General features: G+C 56.3%; 12 protein-coding genes across 12 annotated transcripts; 7 read left to right on the top strand and 5 right to left on the bottom strand.

Annotated features, from left to right (window-relative positions):
* Positions 1–95: 95 nt before the first annotated feature.
* On the bottom strand, positions 96–1,139 carry PHSY_004258 (hypothetical protein; the record flags this gene model as incomplete). Its single annotated transcript, XM_012334872.1, has 1 exon — positions 96–1,139. One exon carries the CDS (start codon positions 1,137–1,139, stop codon positions 96–98), a length of 1,044 nt encoding a protein of 347 aa, XP_012190262.1.
* Positions 1,140–3,272: 2,133 nt separating this feature from the next.
* Positions 3,273–5,123, top strand: PHSY_004259 (dihydroxyacetone kinase; the record flags this gene model as incomplete). Its single annotated transcript, XM_012334873.1, has 1 exon — positions 3,273–5,123. The coding sequence occupies one exon, from the start codon at positions 3,273–3,275 to the stop codon at positions 5,121–5,123; it is 1,851 nt and encodes a 616-aa protein (XP_012190263.1).
* Positions 5,124–5,357: 234 nt separating this feature from the next.
* On the top strand, positions 5,358–5,645 carry PHSY_004260 (ubiquitin C-terminal hydrolase; the record flags this gene model as incomplete). The annotated part of the gene is made up of 1 exon (XM_012334874.1): positions 5,358–5,645. One exon carries the CDS (start codon positions 5,358–5,360, stop codon positions 5,643–5,645), a length of 288 nt encoding a protein of 95 aa, XP_012190264.1.
* A 694-nt stretch (positions 5,646–6,339) lies between these two features.
* Positions 6,340–8,166, top strand: PHSY_004261 (hypothetical protein; the record flags this gene model as incomplete). The annotated part of the gene is made up of 1 exon (XM_012334875.1): positions 6,340–8,166. The coding sequence occupies one exon, from the start codon at positions 6,340–6,342 to the stop codon at positions 8,164–8,166; it is 1,827 nt and encodes a 608-aa protein (XP_012190265.1).
* A 153-nt stretch (positions 8,167–8,319) lies between these two features.
* Positions 8,320–8,958, bottom strand: PHSY_004262 (integral membrane protein 25D9-6; the record flags this gene model as incomplete). The annotated part of the gene is made up of 1 exon (XM_012334876.1): positions 8,320–8,958. The coding sequence occupies one exon, from the start codon at positions 8,956–8,958 to the stop codon at positions 8,320–8,322; it is 639 nt and encodes a 212-aa protein (XP_012190266.1).
* Positions 8,959–9,059: 101 nt separating this feature from the next.
* On the bottom strand, positions 9,060–10,507 carry PHSY_004263 (cytochrome c oxidase polypeptide IV, mitochondrial precursor; the record flags this gene model as incomplete). The annotated part of the gene is made up of 2 exons (XM_012334877.1): positions 9,060–9,617; positions 10,412–10,507. 2 exons carry the CDS (start codon positions 10,505–10,507, stop codon positions 9,060–9,062), a joined length of 654 nt encoding a protein of 217 aa, XP_012190267.1.
* Positions 10,508–10,578: 71 nt separating this feature from the next.
* On the top strand, positions 10,579–12,496 carry PHSY_004264 (hypothetical protein; the record flags this gene model as incomplete). The annotated part of the gene is made up of 2 exons (XM_012334878.1): positions 10,579–10,744; positions 11,052–12,496. The coding sequence occupies 2 exons, from the start codon at positions 10,579–10,581 to the stop codon at positions 12,494–12,496; spliced, it is 1,611 nt and encodes a 536-aa protein (XP_012190268.1).
* A 979-nt stretch (positions 12,497–13,475) lies between these two features.
* Positions 13,476–14,715, bottom strand: PHSY_004265 (hypothetical protein; the record flags this gene model as incomplete). Its single annotated transcript, XM_012334879.1, has 2 exons — positions 13,476–13,679; positions 14,704–14,715. 2 exons carry the CDS (start codon positions 14,713–14,715, stop codon positions 13,476–13,478), a joined length of 216 nt encoding a protein of 71 aa, XP_012190269.1.
* Positions 14,716–15,100: 385 nt separating this feature from the next.
* PHSY_004266 (hypothetical protein) lies at positions 15,101–18,334 on the top strand (the record flags this gene model as incomplete). Its single annotated transcript, XM_012334880.1, has 1 exon — positions 15,101–18,334. One exon carries the CDS (start codon positions 15,101–15,103, stop codon positions 18,332–18,334), a length of 3,234 nt encoding a protein of 1,077 aa, XP_012190270.1.
* A 123-nt stretch (positions 18,335–18,457) lies between these two features.
* PHSY_004267 (hypothetical protein) lies at positions 18,458–19,768 on the bottom strand (the record flags this gene model as incomplete). Its single annotated transcript, XM_012334881.1, has 1 exon — positions 18,458–19,768. One exon carries the CDS (start codon positions 19,766–19,768, stop codon positions 18,458–18,460), a length of 1,311 nt encoding a protein of 436 aa, XP_012190271.1.
* Positions 19,769–20,298: 530 nt separating this feature from the next.
* On the top strand, positions 20,299–21,462 carry PHSY_004268 (protein TOXD; the record flags this gene model as incomplete). Its single annotated transcript, XM_012334882.1, has 1 exon — positions 20,299–21,462. One exon carries the CDS (start codon positions 20,299–20,301, stop codon positions 21,460–21,462), a length of 1,164 nt encoding a protein of 387 aa, XP_012190272.1.
* Positions 21,463–22,064: 602 nt separating this feature from the next.
* PHSY_004269 (branched-chain-amino-acid aminotransferase) lies at positions 22,065–23,228 on the top strand (the record flags this gene model as incomplete). The annotated part of the gene is made up of 1 exon (XM_012334883.1): positions 22,065–23,228. One exon carries the CDS (start codon positions 22,065–22,067, stop codon positions 23,226–23,228), a length of 1,164 nt encoding a protein of 387 aa, XP_012190273.1.
* Between the last annotated feature and the right edge of the window lie 24 nt (positions 23,229–23,252).

Consider the following 23,252-nt stretch of genomic DNA (forward strand, 5'->3'; position numbering starts at 1 on the left):
GTAATCGGTCCCTCATACGATCAATCAACCTGTTTCTTCGCCATTTTGCTTCCTGGTATAGGATTGACATTACTAATTTGGTGTACTTTCGGGATTTACACAGATGTGTAGCCGCCATCAACGATAAGGTCAGCGCCAGTAGTGAAAGCGGAGGCGTCGCTGGAGAGGTAGACGACGGCTCCCTTGAGGTCCTCCGGGTCGCCCAGACGCCCCATGGGAGTCATGTTCTCCCAGCTGGTGCGGAGCTCCTTGCCGTTCGGACTATTCTCTAGCACAGCCCGGCTGAGCGATGTGAGCATGTAGCCAGGCGAGAGCGAGTTGACGCGGATGCCAGACTTGGCCCACTCGACCGCCATGGACTTGGCAAGGTGCTTGACCGCTGCCTTGGACGCGTTGTACGGCGCTTGAGCTTGCGGTACATTGACCACGGATCCCGACATGGAGGCGATCATGACGATCGAGCCCTGCACCTTGTCCTCCATCATGCGCTTGGCCACTTCGCGAGCCACAAAGTACGAGCCGTTGATGTTGATGTCGAACAGCTTCCTGAGTTTGGGCGTAGGGTATTCGGTAGCCGGGAAGTTTTCGACGATGCCAGCCGAGTTGACGGCGACGTTGATCTTGCCGAAGCGCTTGTGGATGCGTCCGATCACGTCCTGCACCTGAGCCTCGTCCGAGATGTCGCAGCCATAACCTTGGATGTCGAGCTCGCCCGGCTTGACACCGCCGTGCTGGGTGAACCACTCCTCGACCTCTTTGGCAGCGTGCCGGCACTCCTCTTCGTTGAGATCCACGATGGCGATGTGGTTGGCGCCGGATTCGACAAAGGTGCGGGCAATCAGGTTGCCGATACCGCGAGCAGCACCGGTGACCACACAGACCTTGTCCTCCATCGAGAAGCTTGCAAGCGTTCGTTGCGTGTGTCGACCAACGCGACCACCGGTAGTGTTGTGACCGACATCGTCGCGAGGATGACGCGAGCTGTCCTCTGGGTACGGCACGACGACATCGTCGTCGGTCGAAGCAAATGGAGCGGTGTCGAGCTTCTTTGCCTTGCCAAAGTTGTCCCCCTTGCTCAGACTACGGGACGAGCTGGCGAAGGTACGAGCCAGAGTGGAGGGCCGAGCGGGGCCGCGCATGGCCGGGCGTGCCGCCTGGGCGACGGTCGACAGCGATCGCGCAACTCTTGCAGCGTTGGCGGTGGCGTTCAACATGGCTACAATGTGTTCGACGGTCCTTTCTTTGGTGGTTGTAAGGGAGGATGTGGAAGTGGGAGACGTCTATATACACAGTTAGAGTTGCTTCTCGACGGCAACGGCACGATTCCGTTGGAAGCTCGAGAAATTCCAACTGCTCGACGTGTATAGCCGAGCCATTTCTTCTTGCGCCACACACACACCCACATGTCGAAAAGTTTTCACCGGCGCATTGGCCTGTTGCACTCTCGGTGACGCATCGCACAACTAAAGCGCCTTCTTCGACGATCGCGGAAGGGATCTGAGTCAGAAGGTCAGGCCTGGTCAGAGATAGGAGGCGCAGGTCGGCGACAGACGTGTCTGTCAGGAAGACAACGCCGGCTCTCCCACAGTGGGAGAGACGCTTCCGGCTCCCGGCTCTCTTTTGCTGGTTGCGTCAGGGCAAAAGCACACTTGCTAGGATCCTTGCTCTCGTGTGAACAATTATCCACCAGATCAGACTGGTGAGCTGTCCAAGTTCACAAGGTGTCCAAAGGTTCCAGACAATCACCAGATCGGCACGGATCGGCAAACGAGAGTTTGTTCCATCGGCGAGCTCGGCGCTTTCAATCAGCCTTTTCGGGCGGTGCGAGCCTGTTAGATCAGTTCGAGACCCTGAGAGGACTACCTAGAGTCGGTTCTGAACATTGATGCCTGGTTTTGCTGCCTGTGAGCGGTTGACCGTAGGTGGTGTTGAGGACAGAATCCTCGGTGGGAGAACAAAAGGCACGGGGCGACGGGCTTCGGCGGCAGAATTTGCCCGACGCGTCCTTCTCCCACCACATGAGCTCTCACCCCGGCATGCCACCCATGGCCGGCCAAATACAGCGGCTGGTTGTTTTCTCTCCTGCCAATCATGCTGTTGGCCAATTTCGCGTCGGCCTGAAATCTTGTGGATCGACGTGGATGTCGTTGCCGACCGGTGGCACGCACTTCATTGTCGGGAGCTGCCACTTCAAGTTCGGTCAAAGAAACAGGCTATGTCTCTTTTTCCACCAGAACGGCCCACAGGCGATTGCGTCCTCACTGTCAACCTCCCCTACGCCTGTCTGTCCACGACATTGATGTTCTAGACCCAGGCTTAGACTTACGTCCAAAGGCTGGTCAGGAAAAGAAGAAGGAAAAGACACCGAGGATTACGGCGTCCAAAGCCCACTCGGCCCACTCAAAAGGACAAAAAAAGGATCGGCGAGTTTTCGTGGATCTGACTGGCTGAGATTGCGGTGAGAGCCAAGAAGGACGGGCCAGGAGCCTCAAAGTTTGCCTGCGTGCGCCAGGCAGAGTGGAGGCAATCGCCCGTTCACAGACTCGGCAAATTTCCAGCGAGAAATTTTGGCTCGACCAGCTTTGCGCACGTCCCTTCCGTCAGGCATGCATCCCACTTTGAAAAGTGATGCGGGGCAGGCGACGCAGACCTCGGCGATCAAGTGGCCCGCCACCCACAGATAGCGCTCGCCTTGCTTCGCATCTGCCGAGCGACTGTCGGTCTCACTTCCGATTTGGGCTGTCGTTTACGACCTCTGGGGGAGAATGACGAGTTGGCCCAGGCTCGCTCTACCAGAATGAGTTGCCGAAGATGGAACCAGATAGAGTTGCTTGAGCAGTGGGGAACAAAAAGTCTGCCTGCTAACGAAACCTACGCCAGCCTCCTCGCCAGTCTTGTGACTTCGTGCCTTGCCCCGTGCTAACCCCGCGTACAGGCTCTTTCAGAAGCAGTCAGTGATTGGCTCTCCCGCCAAAGCCCCACCGTCCTCAATCTTGCCACCTCTCTCTCACTAGTACCTTATAGATATTGGGGCTCCCACAACATTCGCGTCCGTTCGTCCACCCCCACCACCACTCAGGACGCCTCGTTGAATTCCCATCAAAGTGTTAGATACCCCGTTCAATCAGTGTCACGGACTATCCTATTGCCCTTCCTCGCCCGCCCTACTTCTTCGTTCATCCAGGACGACCTTTCTCCCCCTTCCTCGCATCCGTACTTCATCCAGGTGCCACAGCATTGCGAAGTTCTTGCATAACTAGCATTTCATCAAGATGGCGACCAAGCATCTCTTCGACAGCTCCCAGGGCCTCGTCGACCGCAACCTGCGCGGCACCGTGGCGCAGAACCCCGCTCTGCGATACTATGCGCAACACAAGGTCGTCTTTGATCCCTCGCACGACAACAAGAAGGTAGCCGTCATTTCGGGAGGCGGTGCCGGCCACGAGCCCGCTCAAGCCGGCTTCGTCGGAAAGGGAATGCTCGCTGCTTGCATCTCTGGTGACATCTTCGCCTCGCCTTCGGCTGCCCAGATTTGCTCAGGTATCGACCTGATCAACCATGATGCCGGTGTGGTCATGGTCGTGAACAACTATACAGGCGACTGCCTCCACTTTGGTCTCGCTGCTGAAAAGGCTCGTGCCGCCATGGCTTACTCTGGCAAGCAGGGCGGTGGCGTCGAGGCTGTCATTGTTGCCGACGATGTCGCCGTTGGCCGAAAGCGTGGCGGTCTCGTCGGCCGACGAGGTCTCGCTGGCAACATCTTCACCTGCAAGATCCTTGGTGCTGCTTCCGACAAGGGCATGGACGTCAAGCGTATCGGCGAGCTCGGCCGCAACTTGATGGACAACATGGTCTCGATCGGCACCTCGCTTGATCACTGCCACGTCCCCGGTCGTCCCAAGGGAGACGAGGAGCGCGGTGCTCTCGCCGAAGAGGCTTGCGAGCTCGGAATGGGCATCCACAACGAGCCCGGTTTCAAGCATATGGACAAGAAGCCTGAGCCCGAGGCGCTCCTTGGCGAGATGCTCGACCTTCTGCTCGACCCCAACGACGCGGACCGTGCCTACACTCCTTTCGACAAGGACGACGCACCCGTTCTGTTCGTCAACAACCTCGGTGGTATGAGCCAGCTCGAGATGAACGCCATTGTCGACCTCACCATCGAACTGCTTGAGAGCAAGTGGAACCTGCACCCTTGCCGTGTTCTCTGCGGTCCTTACATGACCTCGCTCAACGCTCCCGGCTTTGGTGTCTCGCTGATCAACCAGAAGCGATTCCAAAAGAACACCGGTCAGGACTTGCTCGAGCTGCTGGATTACCCTACCACTGCCTACTCGTGGCTCGGTGTCCAGAGCGGCTGGGGTGCCACCAGCGGCCACCCACGCGATCGCAAGGCCGAGGAGAAGGAGGCTTCCGATCATCTTCAGTCTGTCCGCAAAGCTGGTGGGTCTGTCAGTGGTCTTGCCGACCCTGGTGCTTCGTCCAACGGCCCTGTCAACCCTAACCCCGAGCTTGTCAAGAAGGCCATCATCGCTGCATGCGATGCCACCGTCGAGATTGAGCCGACGCTGACCCGCTACGACACCATCGTCGGTGACGGTGACTGCGGTGAGACCCTCGCTCAGGCTGGTGGCGAGGTCAAGAAGGCCCTTGAGAAGGGCGAAATCCCCGTCGACAACGCCGCCGGCACGCTCATCGCCATCGGTGAGGTTCTCGAGTACGCCATGGGTGGTACCTCGGGCGCCATCTACGCACTCTTCTTCGCTGGTCTCGTCCAGTCGTTGCTCTCTCAACCCAAGGGTGCTCAGGCCGACTCCAAGGCATGGGGTAAGGCCGCGGTCGACGCTCTCGAGAACCTGGGCCGATACACTCCCGCTCGTCCTGGTGACCGAACGCTCGTGGACGCTCTCGACCCCTTCTGCCGCGCTCTGGGTGCAGGCAAGTCGCTCGCCGAGGCCGTGGACGCATGCAAGGATGGCGCCGAAAAGACTCAGGCCTTGACGCCTCGTCTGGGACGTGCCACGTACGTTGGCAGCAAGGACGATGGCGAGATGCCCCCCGATCCCGGTGCGTGGGGTGTCTGGGCGCTCACTGACGGTCTGCGCAAGGGCCTCGGTCAGTAAGTAGACTCTCTCTCGTGCCTCTCTTGCGCGATTTCGGTCGGTTCCAATGACCAGGTGATTCTGTCTCTGCAACATAGCCCGTAACTCAAAGTCAATGCAATCTCTTTCAAATGTCCACTTCTAGAAGCACTTCGTGAAGTGTGTGCAGCAACAACAAAATGAGCCGCAGCGAAAAAGTTGATGTAGGGAATCACGGCCTGCAGAAGACCTGCATGTGTTGTGGCGCAGGTACAGATGATGCACTTCGAAAGAAAAGAAAAATCTTCAGGGGCGGCCCGGCTGTCCATCCGTTGCGAATTGAGTCGTCGGACGTGCCGATCTGCGTTCTGCAGCAGTGCTCTGCAGGAAGACTGCATCAAAACACGAAAATGTGCTGATCTTTTCTTCTTTCGTTGCAATCATCGTCAACGCAAATCTATGTTGGAGCAGGCGTCTGCGAGCTTTCGGCAGCTGTTGCACGAAGTGAGAACGCGAGAGGATGCCGTTCGGAGCGACGTGGAGGTCATGCCGAAAAGTAAATGATCATCTCCATTAAACGTTGCTGATGGCAAGCCCGTTCCAGGCGAAGTGACCGTCTTGTGCCGAGTAAGCAAATACATGTTCCTCGCTAAAACCGTGCAAACGCCGACGTGTGCAAAGTGGAGTGAGAAACATGCATGCCGTCGAGATTTCAATAATTGAGACTGACAAGCACCCGCGACTTTTTCGTCTGTTGATTGATCTTTCGAATTACAGTATTGCAACACGTATGCTGTGGCACCGGCTTTCCCACTCCTTCTAGCTTCACTTCGTACTTCATCCATCCACTCCTTCTTTCAGCATTGTCAAGGCGCAAGCCTTCTTGATCTCGAACCTTTATACCCACCGTCTTTTCGCGAATACCCCACCTGGACTCGGAAGCCCCCGATCGTTCGGTCTTTGCTGGCATCGAGCAAGCGTTTTCCACATCCCACGACTCTCATATCACGGCAGTCAAACACCCCTTAATCCATCGACGACGGGGTTTGATCGCCTCGGGTAGCCTCCAAACAGACTGCGCTCTATTTGCCCACCTCGTCCTCCTTTGCTGCTGGAATCGCCGAGGCTGACGTTGACGTATCTGCGAAGCTAGATTGTATAAAGATCAGCCGAAGAGTCCGTCGACCGGGCCATTCTGATCATCCGTTCTCGGGAAAGCCGAAATCGCTGATCCTTTTGATTCGCACCCGTCGTCAACATGCCGCGATTGAAAGTGCAGGTGGGCTCCGACCGCTTCCACATGGAGGACTGCCGTCTCAACGACACTAGTCGACCACACGAAATCGACACCGAGCACTTTGTGGGTCGCATTCTTGTCCGCATCCTCGACGCTCCAGGAGCCAAAGAAGGCGAACCTGGTCGCGAATACTTTGAAGGCCGTTCGCGCAAGTTCTGCTTTCAGATCGAGGGCCGCTTCAAACAACGATGGAGCGGCAACGACATTCTCTTCGGTACCGACTTTGACAAGTTTGTCGACTTTCCTCGTGCACCGTTCAACGCAGGCATGCGAGTGGCCAAATACATCGACCCTTGCACGTTCTACGAGCTCCACCCGGATTCAGGACGACCGTATATCATGTCGCCTTACATTGCCTGCATGAACACATTTTGCGCCTGGCCAGCGCCATCGCGTGCACACGATGCTGTTGTGGTGCTCAGGCATACTCATCGCGGAAGCACGCCGGACAGCTCTCGTCCACCAACCCCGATTGTTGATCCGGAAAAGTCGACCCACAATCCTCAGAACGCGCTCGTAGCAAGCCCACACGGCAGTGGCGACGAAGACGAGGGAGATATCGTGCCACGTGAGTCGCTCGACCGCAGTCGTAGCATCAGCAACAAGGGTGATGCCGCGGCGAAGAAAAAGAAGGGCTGGTTCGGCGGCTTTGGAGGTAGCAGCGGACATGCGAAAGAGGAACGCATCTTGAAGAAGTACTGGCGTTTTGTGGGCTTCAAGGATGAACCACGTGTCCGAGCTCTCCTCGAAGCCCATCATGCCAAATTGCAGGATCGTAGCAGTCAAGCTGACTCGAGCTCGGACGCCAGGCGCTTGAGCGAGACTCACACGGTCGCACGTCAAGGCAGTCTCGCGAGTGTTGGTTCCAACGATGTCCAGCACGGACCGGCAAGCAAGACGCTCTCCTTCTTGGGCATCGGAAAGAGAGCGGAGATGGACCGTACACCGGATAGGGCGCTCACTCCAAACCATGGAGACTCGAGCGAAGACATTCCTGCTTCCCCAAGGGTGGGAAGTGGAAGCTTCAGCGATATCGGTGCCAACGAGATTGCCGCTGCTCCACCTGCAGATGTGGATGAAGCAGCTGGTGGCAACAGCGGACCAGCTCTGGTTGCCCCTAAACCCAAGCATGGCGTGGCTGCACCGCTCGACGATGCCGACACATCGACGGATGCTGCCGCAATTGCCGCTTCTGCACCTGCACCGGCTCCTTCCTCGACAGTCCCCAAGTCATACAGCGGCGGAACCACTTCGAAGCCAGAAATGCCCCACTTGGAACGCATCTCCACCTCAATTCGAAACGAGATGGAAGAATCCGCCAAATCCGATGGTCTCAAAGATGGAGACTTCAAGCTAGCCGATATGCTCTCGCACACCTCCATCAGCCGCACCTCTAGCGCCCAAGGTACTTCCAGCCCCGCCCACCCTCCATCCTCCTCGAAACTAGACGAAGCTCTTGGGCCATGGCGATTCTCCGACCCGGCAACCGACATGATCGAAGACAACGCGTTCATCTTCACCACTCAATCGTTCCCTGTGCCTCGACGTCGCAAACACTTTGCTTCTGAGAAGAACAGGTTGGACTTCCACTACGATCCAGACGTCGTCTACGGCGCTTCGTTCTTCACCGACGCAATGGACTTCAACACGTTCAATCTGGGTATCGGACCAGTCAAGTTGAACGTGGCGAGGTGGTTCAAGGATATGCCGGTGAGGTATACGTTGAGGAGTACACGCGATGAGAACTTGGTCTTTGCGAGTGTCAGTTTTCAGCTTGTAGACGAATAGATTGTTTCTCGACATAGACTGGCTTTCAATAGATCACTTTTCGGCATTCGGGCATCTCTATCATTCGTGTGTTTGAGAGCCGGAAACAGCATCACGTTCTTTGCGCAACTGAGCTATACAGACCATCAACCTTGCCCACTCGATCGGATCTCTTTACTTGCCCTGAGCAGCACCCTTTGCCAGATCCTTGTCGAGCTGGCTCTGCTTGGCCTGTCTTGCCAGCTTCATCTGCTTCTTCTTGGCGATGGTGTTGAAGTAGGTGGCCATGATAAACCTGATGAAAGTGAAGAAAGGTTCCCAGACCACTGCGGGCAGATAGTTCTGTGCCACGGCGATGGTAATGGGGCTTGTGGTCCAAGTGACCTTCATCACTGGCCAGAAGGCAGCCTTGACGGCCTTTTGGATGTTCTCGACGCCTCTAGCGCCGTTGATGTAGGCCATGCACGAGAGGTACACGGTGTTGGCGAATACGGAGACGGTGAGGTTGGAGGTGATGATCTGGAGGATCTTGTCGCGGGTGGTAGTTCGACCGGCAAACGCTTTCTGAAGGAGTCCGGTGAGAACGTGTCCCATGGGCGCCGACACGAAGAAGCCGTAGATGAACATCTTGAAGGCTCGTTCGTTGATGCCGAGTTTGGCAGCGTACGTCTGGACGAGACCGACGGGGTTCTGTTGGGCAGCACGCTTCTTCTCGTCGAGCGTGGAAGGAGTCTTGGCGGCGGTGGGGGCTACTCCAGCAAAGTGACCGGCGAGAACCTCTGCCAGAGCGGAGAGGACACCAGATGTGATCATCCTGGATGGAAGAGAGAAGCGACAGAGTAGAAAAGTTTGAGCGATCGCAATCATCTTAACGCATATGGCTTGGTGGAAGGACTCACTTGGTACGAAGAGGGTTAGCAGCCAATGCTGACAAGTAGCCCACGAGCAGTGGGTTCGTCGTCAACGGCGATGGCTTTGAGACAACGGTCGACATTCTGAGCAGTCGGTAACGGCGGAGGCGGATGGAAGTGAGAAGACAAGGTCAGCAAGAGCGTTCGCAAGCAGCGTTGTCGCGAAGAAGGCTCCGAGTAGACTGGATCGGAGCGGCCGGCTCGTCGGAATGTGGCGCTCGGACATAGCCGATGACAATGAACGAGAAGCGCGACAGACGCTGCGTGGTCACGGAACCAGATCTTCCTTTCCAGGACCATGATTCGGAGGTGAATCTGGGTCGCTTGATTGGTACAACACTTGTACTCACTTTGGAGATGTGTCGAAGGGGACGGAGGTGTAGGGATGAGCTGATCGGGCGAGTTTGCGATGCTACGCAACTTGCAGTACGGATCCGACGGATTGGGTTGCCAGATGGATGTCGCCAAGGAGGATGGTGTTGGTGGTGGTCGACGAAGTTCTGTCAGGAGAAAAGATGAAGCAGAAGTCGTCCGGGGCTCGATGCGAAGCAAGGCTTTCCACTGTCGTGGACGACAAAGAGTCTGGCGCGCTCCACAGTCTGTGCGCGGTTAAGCTAGAGGTTCCTCACCTCTCTGCCCGAGGCGCGTTGCAGCGTGGCTTTTTTTTCTTGGTTGGTAAATAGGTTCGCTTAGCCGGAATACCCGGTTGAGTTGGCAAGCTTCCCCACAAAACAACTCATTCGGACTTGTCAGAAGCTGTGTGCCATTGGGAGCGACGACGGTCGTTTGCACCGAAGCAAGAAGCCGACAACGTGACCCTTCGTTTGGGTCTCCGTCGCCGATCTCTGCTGATGGAGAGAGACTTCGACACCACGATAAACGGGTACGGGACGAGAACTTCAAACACAAGCTCCGATCTCTTGAGCATCTGAGGTACGTCTCTCCCTGAACGCCTCTCGAGACTGATCCGCATCGTTGTTCTGCTATCAGCGACGCACAAGAGGCGGTCCTGGAGTTCGAGGACAACAGACGGTGTAAGGGAGACCAACACACGACCGCCCTTTTTTTGCGGGGAAAAGGAGCGCGTCAGTAGTGTTGTCCAGGACGGTAGGATAGCGCCAGTCAGGCGAATTCGCACGAGTACGTCCCAGTCAGGCCGTCCTGCGGCCGGCAAAAGCGGTTTCGAACGACAACGTGGTCTTCGGCATCCTCGCTCACCGAGCCTTTGTAGCAACGCTTGTTTCTCGCAAGGAAAGGGCCAACGTTCGAGCCGAAGCATTCGTACGAAGTGATCCTGATAGATTGGAGCGATGCCGATGGTTTTCCGTGACCATGTTAGAGCATTGAAATGCTACGGCTTCTCGTGCGATACAAATTGACACCACAGCTGCAAAATTGCCGACGCGAAGGTCGTCCACTCTTTTTGGAAGGTCTTCCTTCCATCTTCGCATCGTTGCATCCGTCTCCCCTCAACACACTCGACACAGGCCCGATCTGCCTGACGGCACAAATTACAGACGACATGTTCTGCGCCATCTCCGGAGAACCACCAAAGGTGCCGCTGGTATCCAAAAAGAGCGGTCTCGTGTACGAACAGCGACTCATCCACAAGTACATCAACGACAATGGAAAGGACCCCGTCACTGGTGATACGCTCGAATTGGACGACCTGATCGAGATCAAGTCAAGTAAGTCCAAAATTCCATTCACAGCTAGCACTCCATACCGTGCGACCCGGAGAGACGTGCAGGCGGGCAACAGGTTTGAAGGATGAAATCGCTTTCTCAAAAACTACATATCAACTAGAAGCTGTTGATGAGCCATCTGGCGACGACTACACCACGAGTTCTGACACCCGCAACGCATTCAAAGCAAAGACCATCTTCTCGTCTCGCACCTATCGCACGGCACTGGCAGCTGTGGACCCCTGCAACCTTCGGCGAAGACTTTCAAACTGACCATTGTTCCTGTTCTTCTGCTTTGACGCCGAATCAGGTCCCAAAACTGCGGTCCCACGCCCACCACAGCACAGCTCGATCCCATCTCTGCTCACATCTCTGCAAAACGAGTATGATGCCATCATTCTCGAGACTTTCACGCTCAAAAAGCACTACGACAACTTGCGGCAGGAGTTGGCACACGCTCTGTACGCCAACGATGCCAGCGCACGAGTGATCGCACGCTTGCTCAACGAGAGAGATCAGGCGAGGGAAGCGTTGGCAAGCATTCAGGGCACCATCGGTGCAGGACCTTCGTCGTCGCGAGCCGCACAAGACGTTGAGATGTCAGACTCGGCGCACGGCGAGAATGGGTCCAATGCTGCTTTGACGAGCGCAAATGGCTTGCCAGCCGACATTGTTGACAAGATCGACTCGACTGCACAAAGGCTGTCGTCCCAGCGAAGGGCGAAGGCGAAGCGCAAGGCGCCGGATGCATATGCGACGCAGGCCACCGTACCAAACTTTGCAGAAGTGCAGAAGTTGCCATCCATGCACCACGCCAAACCTGCGGGCGTGTCCTGTCTCGCTCTGTCCGCAGACGGTAGCGTCGTTGTGACGGGAGGTAACGATAAGAACGTTCAGGTGTATGACCGCAAGGAGGATCAAGTGCTCGCGACACTCAAAGGGCACTCCAAGCGTATCACCCAAGTGGCCATTACCGGCATCTCTGACGCGCCTATCGGATCTGAAGCCGCGACCGATGCGGCGGTGCTGCCGAGCTACATTGTTTCTGCCAGCGAGGATGGGAAAGTCAAAGTATGGGAGCCGAGCGGCGCGACTGGTGCCAAGGCGCAAGCGTATGCGCTCTCGAGCACCTCAGAAGCACACAAGAGCGAAGTGACGGGTGTCGACATCCACCCCTCGGAAGCGTTCTACGGCTCTGCGGGTCGTGACGGCACCATCTCGTTCCGTTCCCTCGCCGATGGCTCCGACCTTCTCCTCATCAACGCCGACCTCGGCGATTCGTACGAATCCTTCGCATTCCATCCAGACGGCCAGCTCGCCGCCACCGGCACATCCGCCGGCGCCATCCGCATCTGGGAAGTCAAATCCGGCGCCAACGCCTCGACCATCCAAACCGAGCTTCCCGGTCGAGTTTCTTCGCTCCACTTTAGCGAGAATGGCTACTATCTCGCTGCAGCCAGCGAAGAGGGCAAGCAAGTCGAAGTGTGGGATCTGCGAAAGCTCACCGCTGTCGGAAAGCTCGCCATCGAGGAGGAAGGAAAGACGGGCGTGTCTGCGGTCAGATTCGACCCTTCGCTTCAGTTTTTGGCTGTGACGACCGACAGCATCAATGTGTACGCGAACAAGTCGTGGAACCATCTGGTCAAGCTGGAAGGGTTGGAGAGGTTGACAGGGTTGGCATGGGATGCCAAGGACGGAAGTGTGGTCGTTTCTAGTCTCGACCGTACTGTCCGAAGCTTCAGCACCGCTGCTTGATCAGGCTGGATGCTGCTTTGAAGTCTTGGCTTCCGTTTTGCCTAAGCAACAATCCACTTTACCCGTATTCGCAATTGCCAAACCAGAACCATCAATTTGCCAATCCTCTAAACCAGGAGTGTGTCTTCAGGTCCAGAAAATTGCGACCGCAATTTCGCGTGACGATTTGCTTCCTTCGATTTGTACAAATGAAGAAGCTGAAATTGGTCGCCAGGGACGGCCCTTTTCCATTGCTCGTCTGAGCTGTGCGCTGCTTTTGACACGGCAGGGTTTGCAAAACCGCGCTTCAGCGTCCGCATAACCGCCTTGAGCCACATTGGCCTGCCGAGGCATCTTGTCGGAAACGTCGGTTGTGAGACAGTCTCCTTTGCGGCGCCAAGCGATGAGCCGCTTCATTCGGCGGTCCGCAGTCCTTTTCGTTCTCCCCAGCGAGATGGTTTCAAACTCATGCACGGATGCTTGTCAGGCACAAATGCAAAGGCGTTCCTTGGCCAAGGCCAACGAATGGTGCGCACCGAGGTCGATCATACATGAGCCAACCAAGCACTCAGCTTTCCGTCCAGGTTCCCGGAAAGGGGTAGCGGAGTCTGTGGTGGCAGACGTGGCTGGAAGTTCGTTGCATCGGAAGGTGCGCCAATGATCGCAGCACCTGTCAGCTTCTTTCACACGTCGACGCTCTAAACCCCGGATCTCGTTCCACGTATGGTCGTGACCACAGCATCGTGGCTTGTTTCCACTTTCCCAAGCTCGAGTGATAGACACTTCCGCGGCTGCGTACGGACGCCGCCGGAGGATCCGACATGAGCGATGGGGAACTTGATGTCTATCACGATGCGGTTGCGCTGCGCGCGGATCGATGGCACGATTACCACGGATACCAAGTGCCGCGGAGTTGCGGATCGGAAAAGCCGACATAGACAGCCGTCAGGCAACTTTGGGGCACCTGAAGATCCAAAAATAAACTAAAAAAAATTCGCGACTAAATTCTCCGAAACCCGGTGAGAAGCAAGCGCGAGATCGAAGCGAAATTCTTCGCTGTACTTCGGTCATCACGTCTTACACGGTGGTCAAGACCTGTCAGCCGCTTGTACATGCGTCCGAAGGCTGCGTTGCCCAGCATCATGCGATACCCATTCCGATCGACGTAAGCCTCTCTCTGTTCCCGAATTGTGCCGAATAGACTCTGCTAGAAGCAAGCCGACGTTCCCACCTGGAGGTTCTGCCACAATGCGAGGCATGCCGCTCAAAACCCACCTCGGCATCTGCAGATGATCACGAAAGGGAGAATACGGGGCCCAGGGCGACAGATCAGAGCCCAAAGCGGCTCCTCCCACGCGACCATGCACAGCAACGGTGGGATAGCTTCGCATGTTCGTGCCCTCAACGGCTTGCGATGTGTGTCCGGAGCTAAAAGCGCATCGAGAGCAATCTAGGCGAGGTTTAGTTAAAGCTCGTGTTCAGGCCAGGCGAAGAATCGCAGGCGGGGGAGCCGCCACAGTGTAAATTCTCGCCAAAATTCATCTTCGCACCTCTTAACTCCGCGGAGTGGACATCCGGAAGCAGCGAAGAAAGGCCCCGAAAATCAGACACAAGCAAGCCACTTTCGCAGACAAACGCAACAAAGGAAGAAAAAAAGCGCGGTAAAAGTATCTGAAAAGTCTTCGCTACCTTGGCCAGGATCCGTCGAGTGGAGGATTTCTTGCTCGAGCCTCGGACGCAACTCCGACAATGAGCAAGGCAAAATCAGCGTTACTAGCGAGTATACGCCGAGATTGGCGTGTCAGCGTGAGTTACACCAAAAAGCGTCTTCCGACAATGGGCATCAACCCTCTCTACGTCTGCCGACAGACACGAGCCTGCAAGAACGGTACTTCGTGCGTCGTGTGAGACAAAAGAGCCTGCCTACTCCATCATGCCGAACACGGTGGCGCTCCGTGAGCCGCCAGTCTGAGAATGAAGCAAGCTTCTAGAAAAAGCCCTGCCTTGCCATTCTCACACGCCTGCATTGACTTTCCGAATCCTTCCCTCCTCACACCACCATCGCCTCGCGCTCCTTCTCGCGCTCGCTCCTAATAGCTATCTCTTCGACCAGACAGTTCCCGGGCGTACGGCTGAATTGCTCCTCACCTGTGCATCTCTCTCGCTCTTCCGCAGCTGTCAGATCCGTACAAACTTATTGGCTAGGCAACCGCGCCGTCTACGCCCACCTCGAAACTCATTCGGCGTCGTCGCCCACAGTCCCGCAAAGTTGCAGGCTGAGCTATCACATTGCCACGCCTTAGCATTCATCTCACCGTCCCACAAAGGGCTCGATCGCCTCACCTTCTGTCGTTATCCTTCCATCAAGTCCACGAAGGCAGTCGTACGTAAGGCTCTCCATCACTTGCTGAGTCTAATCTTTCACTTCCATTCGACCCGTTCCGCTCAAGACCTGGCTGCATCACGGTCCGCCTTTTCTCTGCAAACGACGCTAGCTAGCTTGGTTCAAATAAGCTAGCCCCACCAACCTGCTTCGCCCTTGCTGAGGTTACGCCGGCATCGAGGGCGCTTGCCCTGCAGCAATACAAACCGCATCATCAGGGTGCGTCAGCTGCTTCCAACATCATGTTCAACCCCAACATGTACCCTCACAACACATCACCTCCGCACGACGCCATGTTCCATCCCAACATGATTCCTCCATCGTCCGGCTATCCTCCCGAAATGCCGATACAGATGCCTGTTCAACAGCACATGATGGCTCCCAATTTTCCAAACCCAGACATGTCCACGCATCCGGCTGACATGTCGGCAGACACCACGAATCAGGAGGATGACGCCGAGGGTGCTGGCAAGAGGAGAAGGGTACAACGGGCTTGCGATACGTGTCGAAAGAAGAAAGTTCGATGCGACGGCCTCCAGCCAGACAAGGGGGCTTGTACCAATTGCGCCAATTACGGCTATGAATGTACGTTCGTCGATGCCGCGCGCAAACGTGCACCGCCACGCAGCTATGTCGAGGCCATCGAGGCCCGTATCGTCAAGATGGAACAGCTCATCGCCTCTCTGGCGCCGGGCGTCGACTTTACCGACCGCATCGGCAAGCCAATCAGGAGACCAGACGACAAGGGTGACGACAACTCAAACGACGCAAGATCTTCGCAGGAACAGTCGCCAACGAAACCCAATGCTCCAGTTGCACCCATCTCGCTCGACCGCGCCAACAGCTTGTGCGGGCAAGGCGCCTCTTTCAGCCAGATGCTCTCGCCTTCGCATCTCAAGTCGCGCGACAACTCCGAGTCTGATGTGACTCAAACGAGCGATGACGATTCGGAAGACGACATTGCCTTCATCGAGAGCAGGCTCAGCGACTTCAACTTGAAACAGCGGCCTGTCGTCGCCGCCGCCGACTCCGCCACCTTTGACAGCAGCTCGTCCGAGCGCATCATCCTTGGTGATCAGGGTAGGGTCGAGTCCGCCTCGAACACGCCGCCCACGCACAAATTCATCGGAAAAGCGAGCGCCATGCATTCGCTGCCACTGCTCGAAAAGATAAGCAGCAAAACATTGAGCAATCTTGGCGTCCATCCAAAAGGGGCTCGTCCCGAGTACTGGTCAGTCCCTACCGGCTTCATCGATCCGCCTACCGATTCCAATTTGACCACATCTGCCTGGCCTGAGCCCGATTTGGCCGAGAAGCTCGTCGATGCCTACTTCGGCCGTATGAATCGCGAGTACCCCGTTCTCAACGAATCCCAGTTCCGCCACGAGCTGGCGAATCGACCCGAGCTCCGTGGCGACGCTGAATGGCTCGCGCTGGCATTTTGTGTCTTCATGATGGGCAGCCAATACGTAGACGACGACAGGGTCAAGAGCTTCCCTGATGACAAACACTCGCGTGGCATGCATTGGTGGCAAGCGGCCAGAAGTCTCATGTATCGCAATGTCAGGATCGACAAGCCGCTTCTGCGCGTCCAGTGCTTCTTACTCTCGACGCTCTTCCAATTCGGCATCCCCATTTCCGCTTCCGGCTCCTGGCTTCTACTTGGTGCTGCCATCCGAGGTCTACTCGACGTCGGAGCGCATCGAAAGCATACGGCCAGGAAGCTGAATCTGTCAAGATTGGAGGAAGAGACGTACAAGCGCGTTTTTTGGGTAGCCTACAGCCTTGATCGCGAATGCGCCGCCTCGCTCGGAAGACCCATCATGCTTCAAGATGAAGACATTGACGTAGAGATACCGATAGAGATCGATGACGAGTACCTCTTTCGAACGCCAGATGCAGAGCCTCTTCCAAAACAACCTGTCGACAAGCCTGCACTCATCAGCGGTTTTCTCTGCTCGCTGCGACTAGACGAGATCGTCGGACGCACGCTCAAGACAGTGTATGCGCTGCACAAGACCAAGATTCGATTCGGTATCAACTCGAAGGAGTGGGATGAAAGGTTGGTCTCCGAGATCGATTCAGCTCTCAACAATTGGCTTGACACGGTACCGCAGCATTTGCGCTTCGATCCGCACGAGCGCAATGACGAGTGGCTCATGCAGTCTTCACTCCTGTACTCCAAGTACTACAACTGTCAGCTCCTGGTGCACCGACCTTTCATTCCAGCCAAGAAGGGAGCGGGAGACAGCTCGATCCTTAACTTCCCCTCGCTCGCCATCTGCACCAACGCGGCGCGAAGCATTAGCCACCTGTTCTCCAATTTGCGCGATCGCGATCTCCACAACCTTATTGGCATTCCCGTTGCATTCCGGTCGGTCTCTGCCAGCACCATCCTTCTGATGGTCATCTGGGGTGCCAAGCGCAATGGCGGTCGGGTGTCGAGCTCTGCTTCGTCGGATCTGCGTCGATCGATCGACGTTCTGCGCGCGATGGAAGAGCGTTGGCAGTTCTGCGGGAAGGCTGTCGATGTTCTTGAGTCGATCATGACTTCGACTCACGTCGTCGTGCCTCGTGTAGGTGGAGCGTCTGAGCAGGGTATCAAAAGATCGCGTGACGGCGCCGAGGTGGAGGATGTTAAGGTGGAAGACGAGTCGCCCTCATTCTCCTCGGCGCAAGGCGGAGCAGAGACTGAGCCAGCCGACGGAAACAACGGCAAGGCCGCGCATCAGTCACGCAACACAGGCCAAGCTGCTTATGCGGACAGTGAGGGCGATGGTCAACCGCCAGAAACCGAGGCCAGGCGGCTGCCGCTGTCGACCTTCCAGCTGGCTTCCATGACACCGCAGTCGAGCTCAGAACAGTCGCCTGTCTCGGTCAACCCTGACGCATCTCACACACAGTCCACAACCAACGTGAGCGCGAACAACCAATCGTTCTTCAGTGCCGATCCATTCGGACCCAGGACACCGCAGCCGGCACAGCGCGCACGCATGCCTTCTCTCAGCGGTGCTTCGGGCATCCCTGCGTCCCTGTCGTTTGGTCTATTGACTCCTTCGACCGCTTCTCAGTGGGGCATCGGTGGCGGTGAGGACTACCTACACGGTGCTCACTCCCAAGCATCGGCGTATCAGCCATTACCGGCGGTCACACCGTCGATCTTTGACAACCTCGGTCTGACCAGCAGCTCGGACGATATGCTGCCGACGAGTATGGGTGACATGTCGCAGTTCGGCTACGCCAACGATTCGACGGGTGGCAACATGATGAACGGTGACGACATGTTCGGTGGGTCGCTGGACAGGTATTATACGGGAGGCCCTAATGGTAGCAAAGGTGATGGTGGGGATACGCCGCAGTCGGACGGCAGCGGCGGATTGGCGAGTTACGCATTTGAGCTGTTGCAAAAACAGAGCGTGTGGAACTTGGACGACGACTCACTCACTCTGCTGCAGCAGCGAGCTCAACGACAGTGAGAATGACTGCATTTAGTTCTGCTTTAATCTTGTATCATAAGGTCTTAGGAAGCATCACTTCTCTTCAATTTCTGAAAGGTTGTGGAAGTTGCATTGCTCGTTCTTCCAGTTGGTATCAAGTGTTCAAATGACAAAGACGCGCGTTCGACGAAGACCTCCAGGACCAGCTGAGCCTCTTGCCCCTGAGGCTAGAGCTGGTGGATGTCTTCGTTGTAGTCGGGAGAAAGCTTCTTGGATGTGTGATGCGAGCAGAGGCGTTTCGATGGATGGTGGGAGGGTGAACAGTGTGCAGAGCTCGTCGTCCGGCGTTGGGTTTGAGGGGTCTGATGGATCTTTTGAAGGTGAGGATGGGGAGGGTTGTGATGGGTCGTTCTGGGGGTTGGTGAGGGTTTGATCTGCTGATGACGTTGCGGTGTCGTCGGCGGAATCGCTTTCGAGCTTTGGTTTCTTTGCGGCACTGCTTGATGCTGTTTCGGGAGGATCGTCGTCTTTGCGTTTGTTCGAGGTGCTGGAACTGCTCGTTGTGGCCGTGGTCGAGATTGTCGTCAATCCGCTGCTACTCGCTTGCTGTTGTTGCTGTTGCAGCGCCGCATCGGCTTTGATCCTGGCCGCTTTCTGATCCTCCAAGCTTTTTTTGATCGCCACTGCACCTAGACACAGCTCCCTCACCACCTCGAAGGCCAAGAATCCCAGGATATCGATGATATCGTCGTTCGGTTTGACGTCCAGGTACGCACTTGCGTTGATGAACTCTCGGAACTTTTTCGACTTTCGGAAAGTGAAACTCGCCTGCCTACATTCCGAGTAGTGGACGTACTCTTCCCTCGTCATCCTCCGCGTCGCCTCGTCCGCATCCTTGAGACGCTGCATAGATGCTTCGTGAGCTTCCAAATCGTCATCATCCTCGTCCTCCTCTCCATCCGCATTGGGCAACGCCAAGAGATGTTCCGAGTAGACGGACGAGATCTCCCACGGCAGTCGGATCTTCATCTTGGTGGCCTTATTGGGTCCATCGAGTGTCGTCGGATCCTCGTCGATCTCCGGTGGTGCGCCAGAGCCGCCTCCTGCAGAGTCGCCCGAGTCTTTGGCGTTCTTGCGTACGTCTTTCCAGGAAAGGTAGGTGCGGAGACGGTTGACTTTGGCGCGGTCGTATCGGATGAGGAAGATGAGGTCTTCGGGCGAGAGGTATTTGGAGGCACGGCGTTGGGAGAGGCGACGGGACTGAATGATCATTTCTATTGTTTGAGAGCGAACGATATCTTCTACGAGACGGGTGACGTCCGGGGTGGGGTCGACGACGTCGGCAAAGACGAACATCATTTGGGCGATCTCGACTTGATAGCGGTACTCCGGGGTTGGAGCGTCTGCGGTGTCGAGGTCGATCCCGAGTCCCGGCGGGAAGGCCGTGGACGCTGATGTGGCCGCTTTCGACATCGTGACGCGATAAGCGGGCCTGCTCGGTGCAAGAGCCGAACAAGGATGAGGATGCGAAGGTGCGTGAGGAAGATGTGAGTTGAGGTCGGATGTCAAGGCTTGTTCGGTTGTCTTGCATGGGACGCGGGGTGCATTTTATTCCCTATATGTTAATGCGAGAGTCGATTGACACTGCTTGTAAAACATTGAGAGAAAGCTGACAGCCTCGGCTCAACCGAATAGTCGGAGATAGTGGAGCGGCAATGCATGCAAGCGTCAGCGCCAGTTGGGCATGGACTTGCCGTTCCGTTTTTAAGTCGAGCTATGGCGAACGACCTGTCTGGCGAGGAGGACAGTGCCTCCAGCAAGGCATCACCCATTGATCTAACCTATGGCGTGACCATCGCGACAATGGACAGGCCTGTCTGGTTGCTCGGGGATAGACGCGCACTAGGATTACCCTGGCAAGAGCCTATAACACGAATTGCAGAACGAAATTGCTTCCCACATCCATCAACATCATCCATTTCCAACACACGGCAGAACAAAGGATGTCGCACAAAGCAGTACGAGTGACAAAGGCTCACGGCGCCGTAGTCGAAGCACAAGCAAAGCCATTCTCCGCTTCGGACTTGGCTGCCGACGAAGTGCTCATCAAGAATGTCGCCGTTGCATCGAACCCTAAGGACTGGAAGATGGCCAAGTGGGGAATCTTTGAAGGCATCGAGGGCAACGATGTCGCCGGCTACGTCGAGGCTGTAGGAACAGACGTCAAAGACTTCAGCAAGGGTGACAGGGTCATCGCGTTCACCTACATGGGGAAAGCAGACAAGTACGGCGCCTATCAGAGTTACACCGTCGCACCGGCGTGGACCACCGCTCAACTGGCTGACAATGTTTCGTTCGAGGACGGCTCTACACTTCCTTTGGCTATCACCACCGCGTTCGTGGGTCTCTATGACAAGCTCGGATTACCCGAACCTTCGGCTGATGGTCGAGCTGCTGCTGGCGCCGACAAGGTCAACCTGCTTGTCTGGGGAGCTAGCTCTTCGGTCGGAGCCTATGTAGTGCAGCTAGCCAAGATCTCCGGATTCAAAATCGTCGCCGTGGCAGGTGCTGCAAAGGACTCGGTCCAGTCTCTCGGCCTTGCGGCTGATCAGGTCGTTGACTACCGCGATGATCGAGCGCAGGTAATCCAGAACCTCAACAAGGCTGCTGGTGGTACCCCTTTCACCCACGTCTACGACGCGATCTCGACCCAAGATACTGTCGACACCATCGTCGAGCTGCTGTCCGCTTCCCCCAACAAAGGTGGTAAGGTGACTACGCTCTTGCCAAGCAAGTACGACGACGCACAAGAGGCCGAGAAGCTTCAGAAGGAAAAAGCCACCATCTACGACCGAACAATGTGTGGCAGCGTTCACAGTGACAAGAAGGACTTCGGGGAAAGGTGGTTCAAGACGGTCGCGAAGTGGGTGGGCGAGGGCAAGATCCAGCCGAACAAGGTGCAGCTTGTGGAAGGAGGATTGGACGGAGTCCCTGCCGGACTGAAGTTGCTCGAGGAGAACAAGGTCAGCAATCGCAAGATCGTTGGTAAGTGTCCTGCGTGTGGCTTATTAGATCAAGCTGTGAGAGGAGAACGATTTACTGATCCCGAGCCGATCTTTCTGTATGCTTGCATCTCGACAGCTCGAATTGCCGACACCAAAGCCTAAGCACCCACCGGCTCGAATTGGGCCCACAACGAATTCGGGAAAGGCTTTCGCTTATGACAATTGAAGAGGTGACATTTTCCATTGGACGATAAGATACGCATCAGTGACATGTGGTCGGAAGAGATCAACACGCTGATAGCACTGCGATGCTTTCTTAGAGAGTATCTCGCCTGGCAAATGGCGCCCGACCGTGAAAGCCGAGAGAGGACACGACAAAGCATCGGCAACAAGGGCGGAGAATTTTCGGTCTGGAATCTCGTGCCCAGGGTCGCGTGAAGCTTGGATTGTGGCAGAAGTTCCTCAAGGTCGAGCCAGATTTCGTCCTGCTTTGTTCGAAATTTCGAACCCGACCCTTTTGAGCGTCTGGGTGACTGCAGCTCGGCACAATTCGCGCTCTGTTATCGGTGACTCGTGAAATTCTTCCGCGTCCAAAACGATGTCTCTAGAACGTATATGAAGAGGAGACTACCTTGTGCCCCTTGATCTGACTCCCCTACACAAACACGTACTCATAGTCAACAATGCCAGCACCAACATCAACAGCCGCCCCTCAGCAGCTCCAGCAGGTCGCACAGGTCGCGCAGGCCGCCTCCACCTCGACCATGGCTCCGCTCAACGCCGAGCTCCTGCAGGTCAACCTCAATCCCAACCCTGCCGCTCCGGATTTCGACAACCTTGTCTTTGGTCAGAAGTTTTCGCCTCACATGCTCATCATTGACTGGAACCACAAGACTGGATGGGGGGCACCGCAGATCAAGCCCTACGGACCACTCTCGCTGTCTCCAGCCGCACCGGCCCTTCACTACGCCAGCGGGCTGTTCGAAGGCATGAAGGCTTACCGCTCCACCGATGGCTCGGGAAAGATCCGCCTGTTCCGAGCGGACAAGAATATGGAGCGTATGAACCGCTCCGCCGCCCGTGCCGGCCTTCCCACCTTCGATGGCGACGAGTTCGTCAAGCTCATCAAGACGCTCGTCCGCATCGACCGTGAGCACGTCCCTCACGGCGAAGGCCAAACCCTCTACCTCCGACCGACACTCATCGGCACACCCGACACGCTCGGCATGGGCGTTCCCACCGAGGCACAACTTTACTGCATCTGCAGCCCCGTCGGAAACTACTATTCGTCAGGCACCGGTTCGAAACCCGTCAGCTTGTTGGCCAGGACCGATGTGGTTCGAGCGTGGCCCGGTGGTACGGGCTGCTACAAGCTCGCTGCCAACTACGCCGGTGCGACGCGACCTGCTATGGATGCATTGTTGCAGGGATACCACCAGGTGCTGTGGCTGTTCGGTCCGGATAGGCAGCTGACCGAGGTGGGTGCGATGAACTTGTTCGTCGTGTTCCGCGACCAGGCGGAGGATGGGGATGCTGCGAGGTACGAGATTGCCACTGCTGCGTTGGACGATGGTACCATCTTGCCCGGTGTCACCCGTGACAGCATCCTGTCGCTCTTGCGTGCCTACAAGGCTGGAAACGTCCAGATCGAGGGTCTGCCAAAGCCCGAGAATCTGACCATCTCGGAGCGCAAAGTGACCATGGACGAGATCATCGAGAAGGCAGAGGTGAACCAGATCGCAGAGGTGTTCGGATCAGGTACCGCCGCTGTGGTGTGCAGCGTGGACAAGATCGGGTTCGAGGGCGTGGATATCCCCATTCCTATCCAGGCGGATGGTATGGGCACGTTTATGCGAACCATGCTGCGCGAGGTCACGGGTAGGCAGTGGGGCGCTATTCCTTGTCCCGAGTGGAGCAGCGTCTGCTGAAGCCGCTCTTGCTGAGAATGTAGA

The sequence above is a fragment of the Pseudozyma hubeiensis genome (genome assembly GCF_000403515.1).
Source record: "Pseudozyma hubeiensis SY62 DNA, scaffold: PHS42, whole genome shotgun sequence".
In the NCBI taxonomy this organism is placed as follows: domain Eukaryota; kingdom Fungi; phylum Basidiomycota; class Ustilaginomycetes; order Ustilaginales; family Ustilaginaceae; genus Pseudozyma; species Pseudozyma hubeiensis.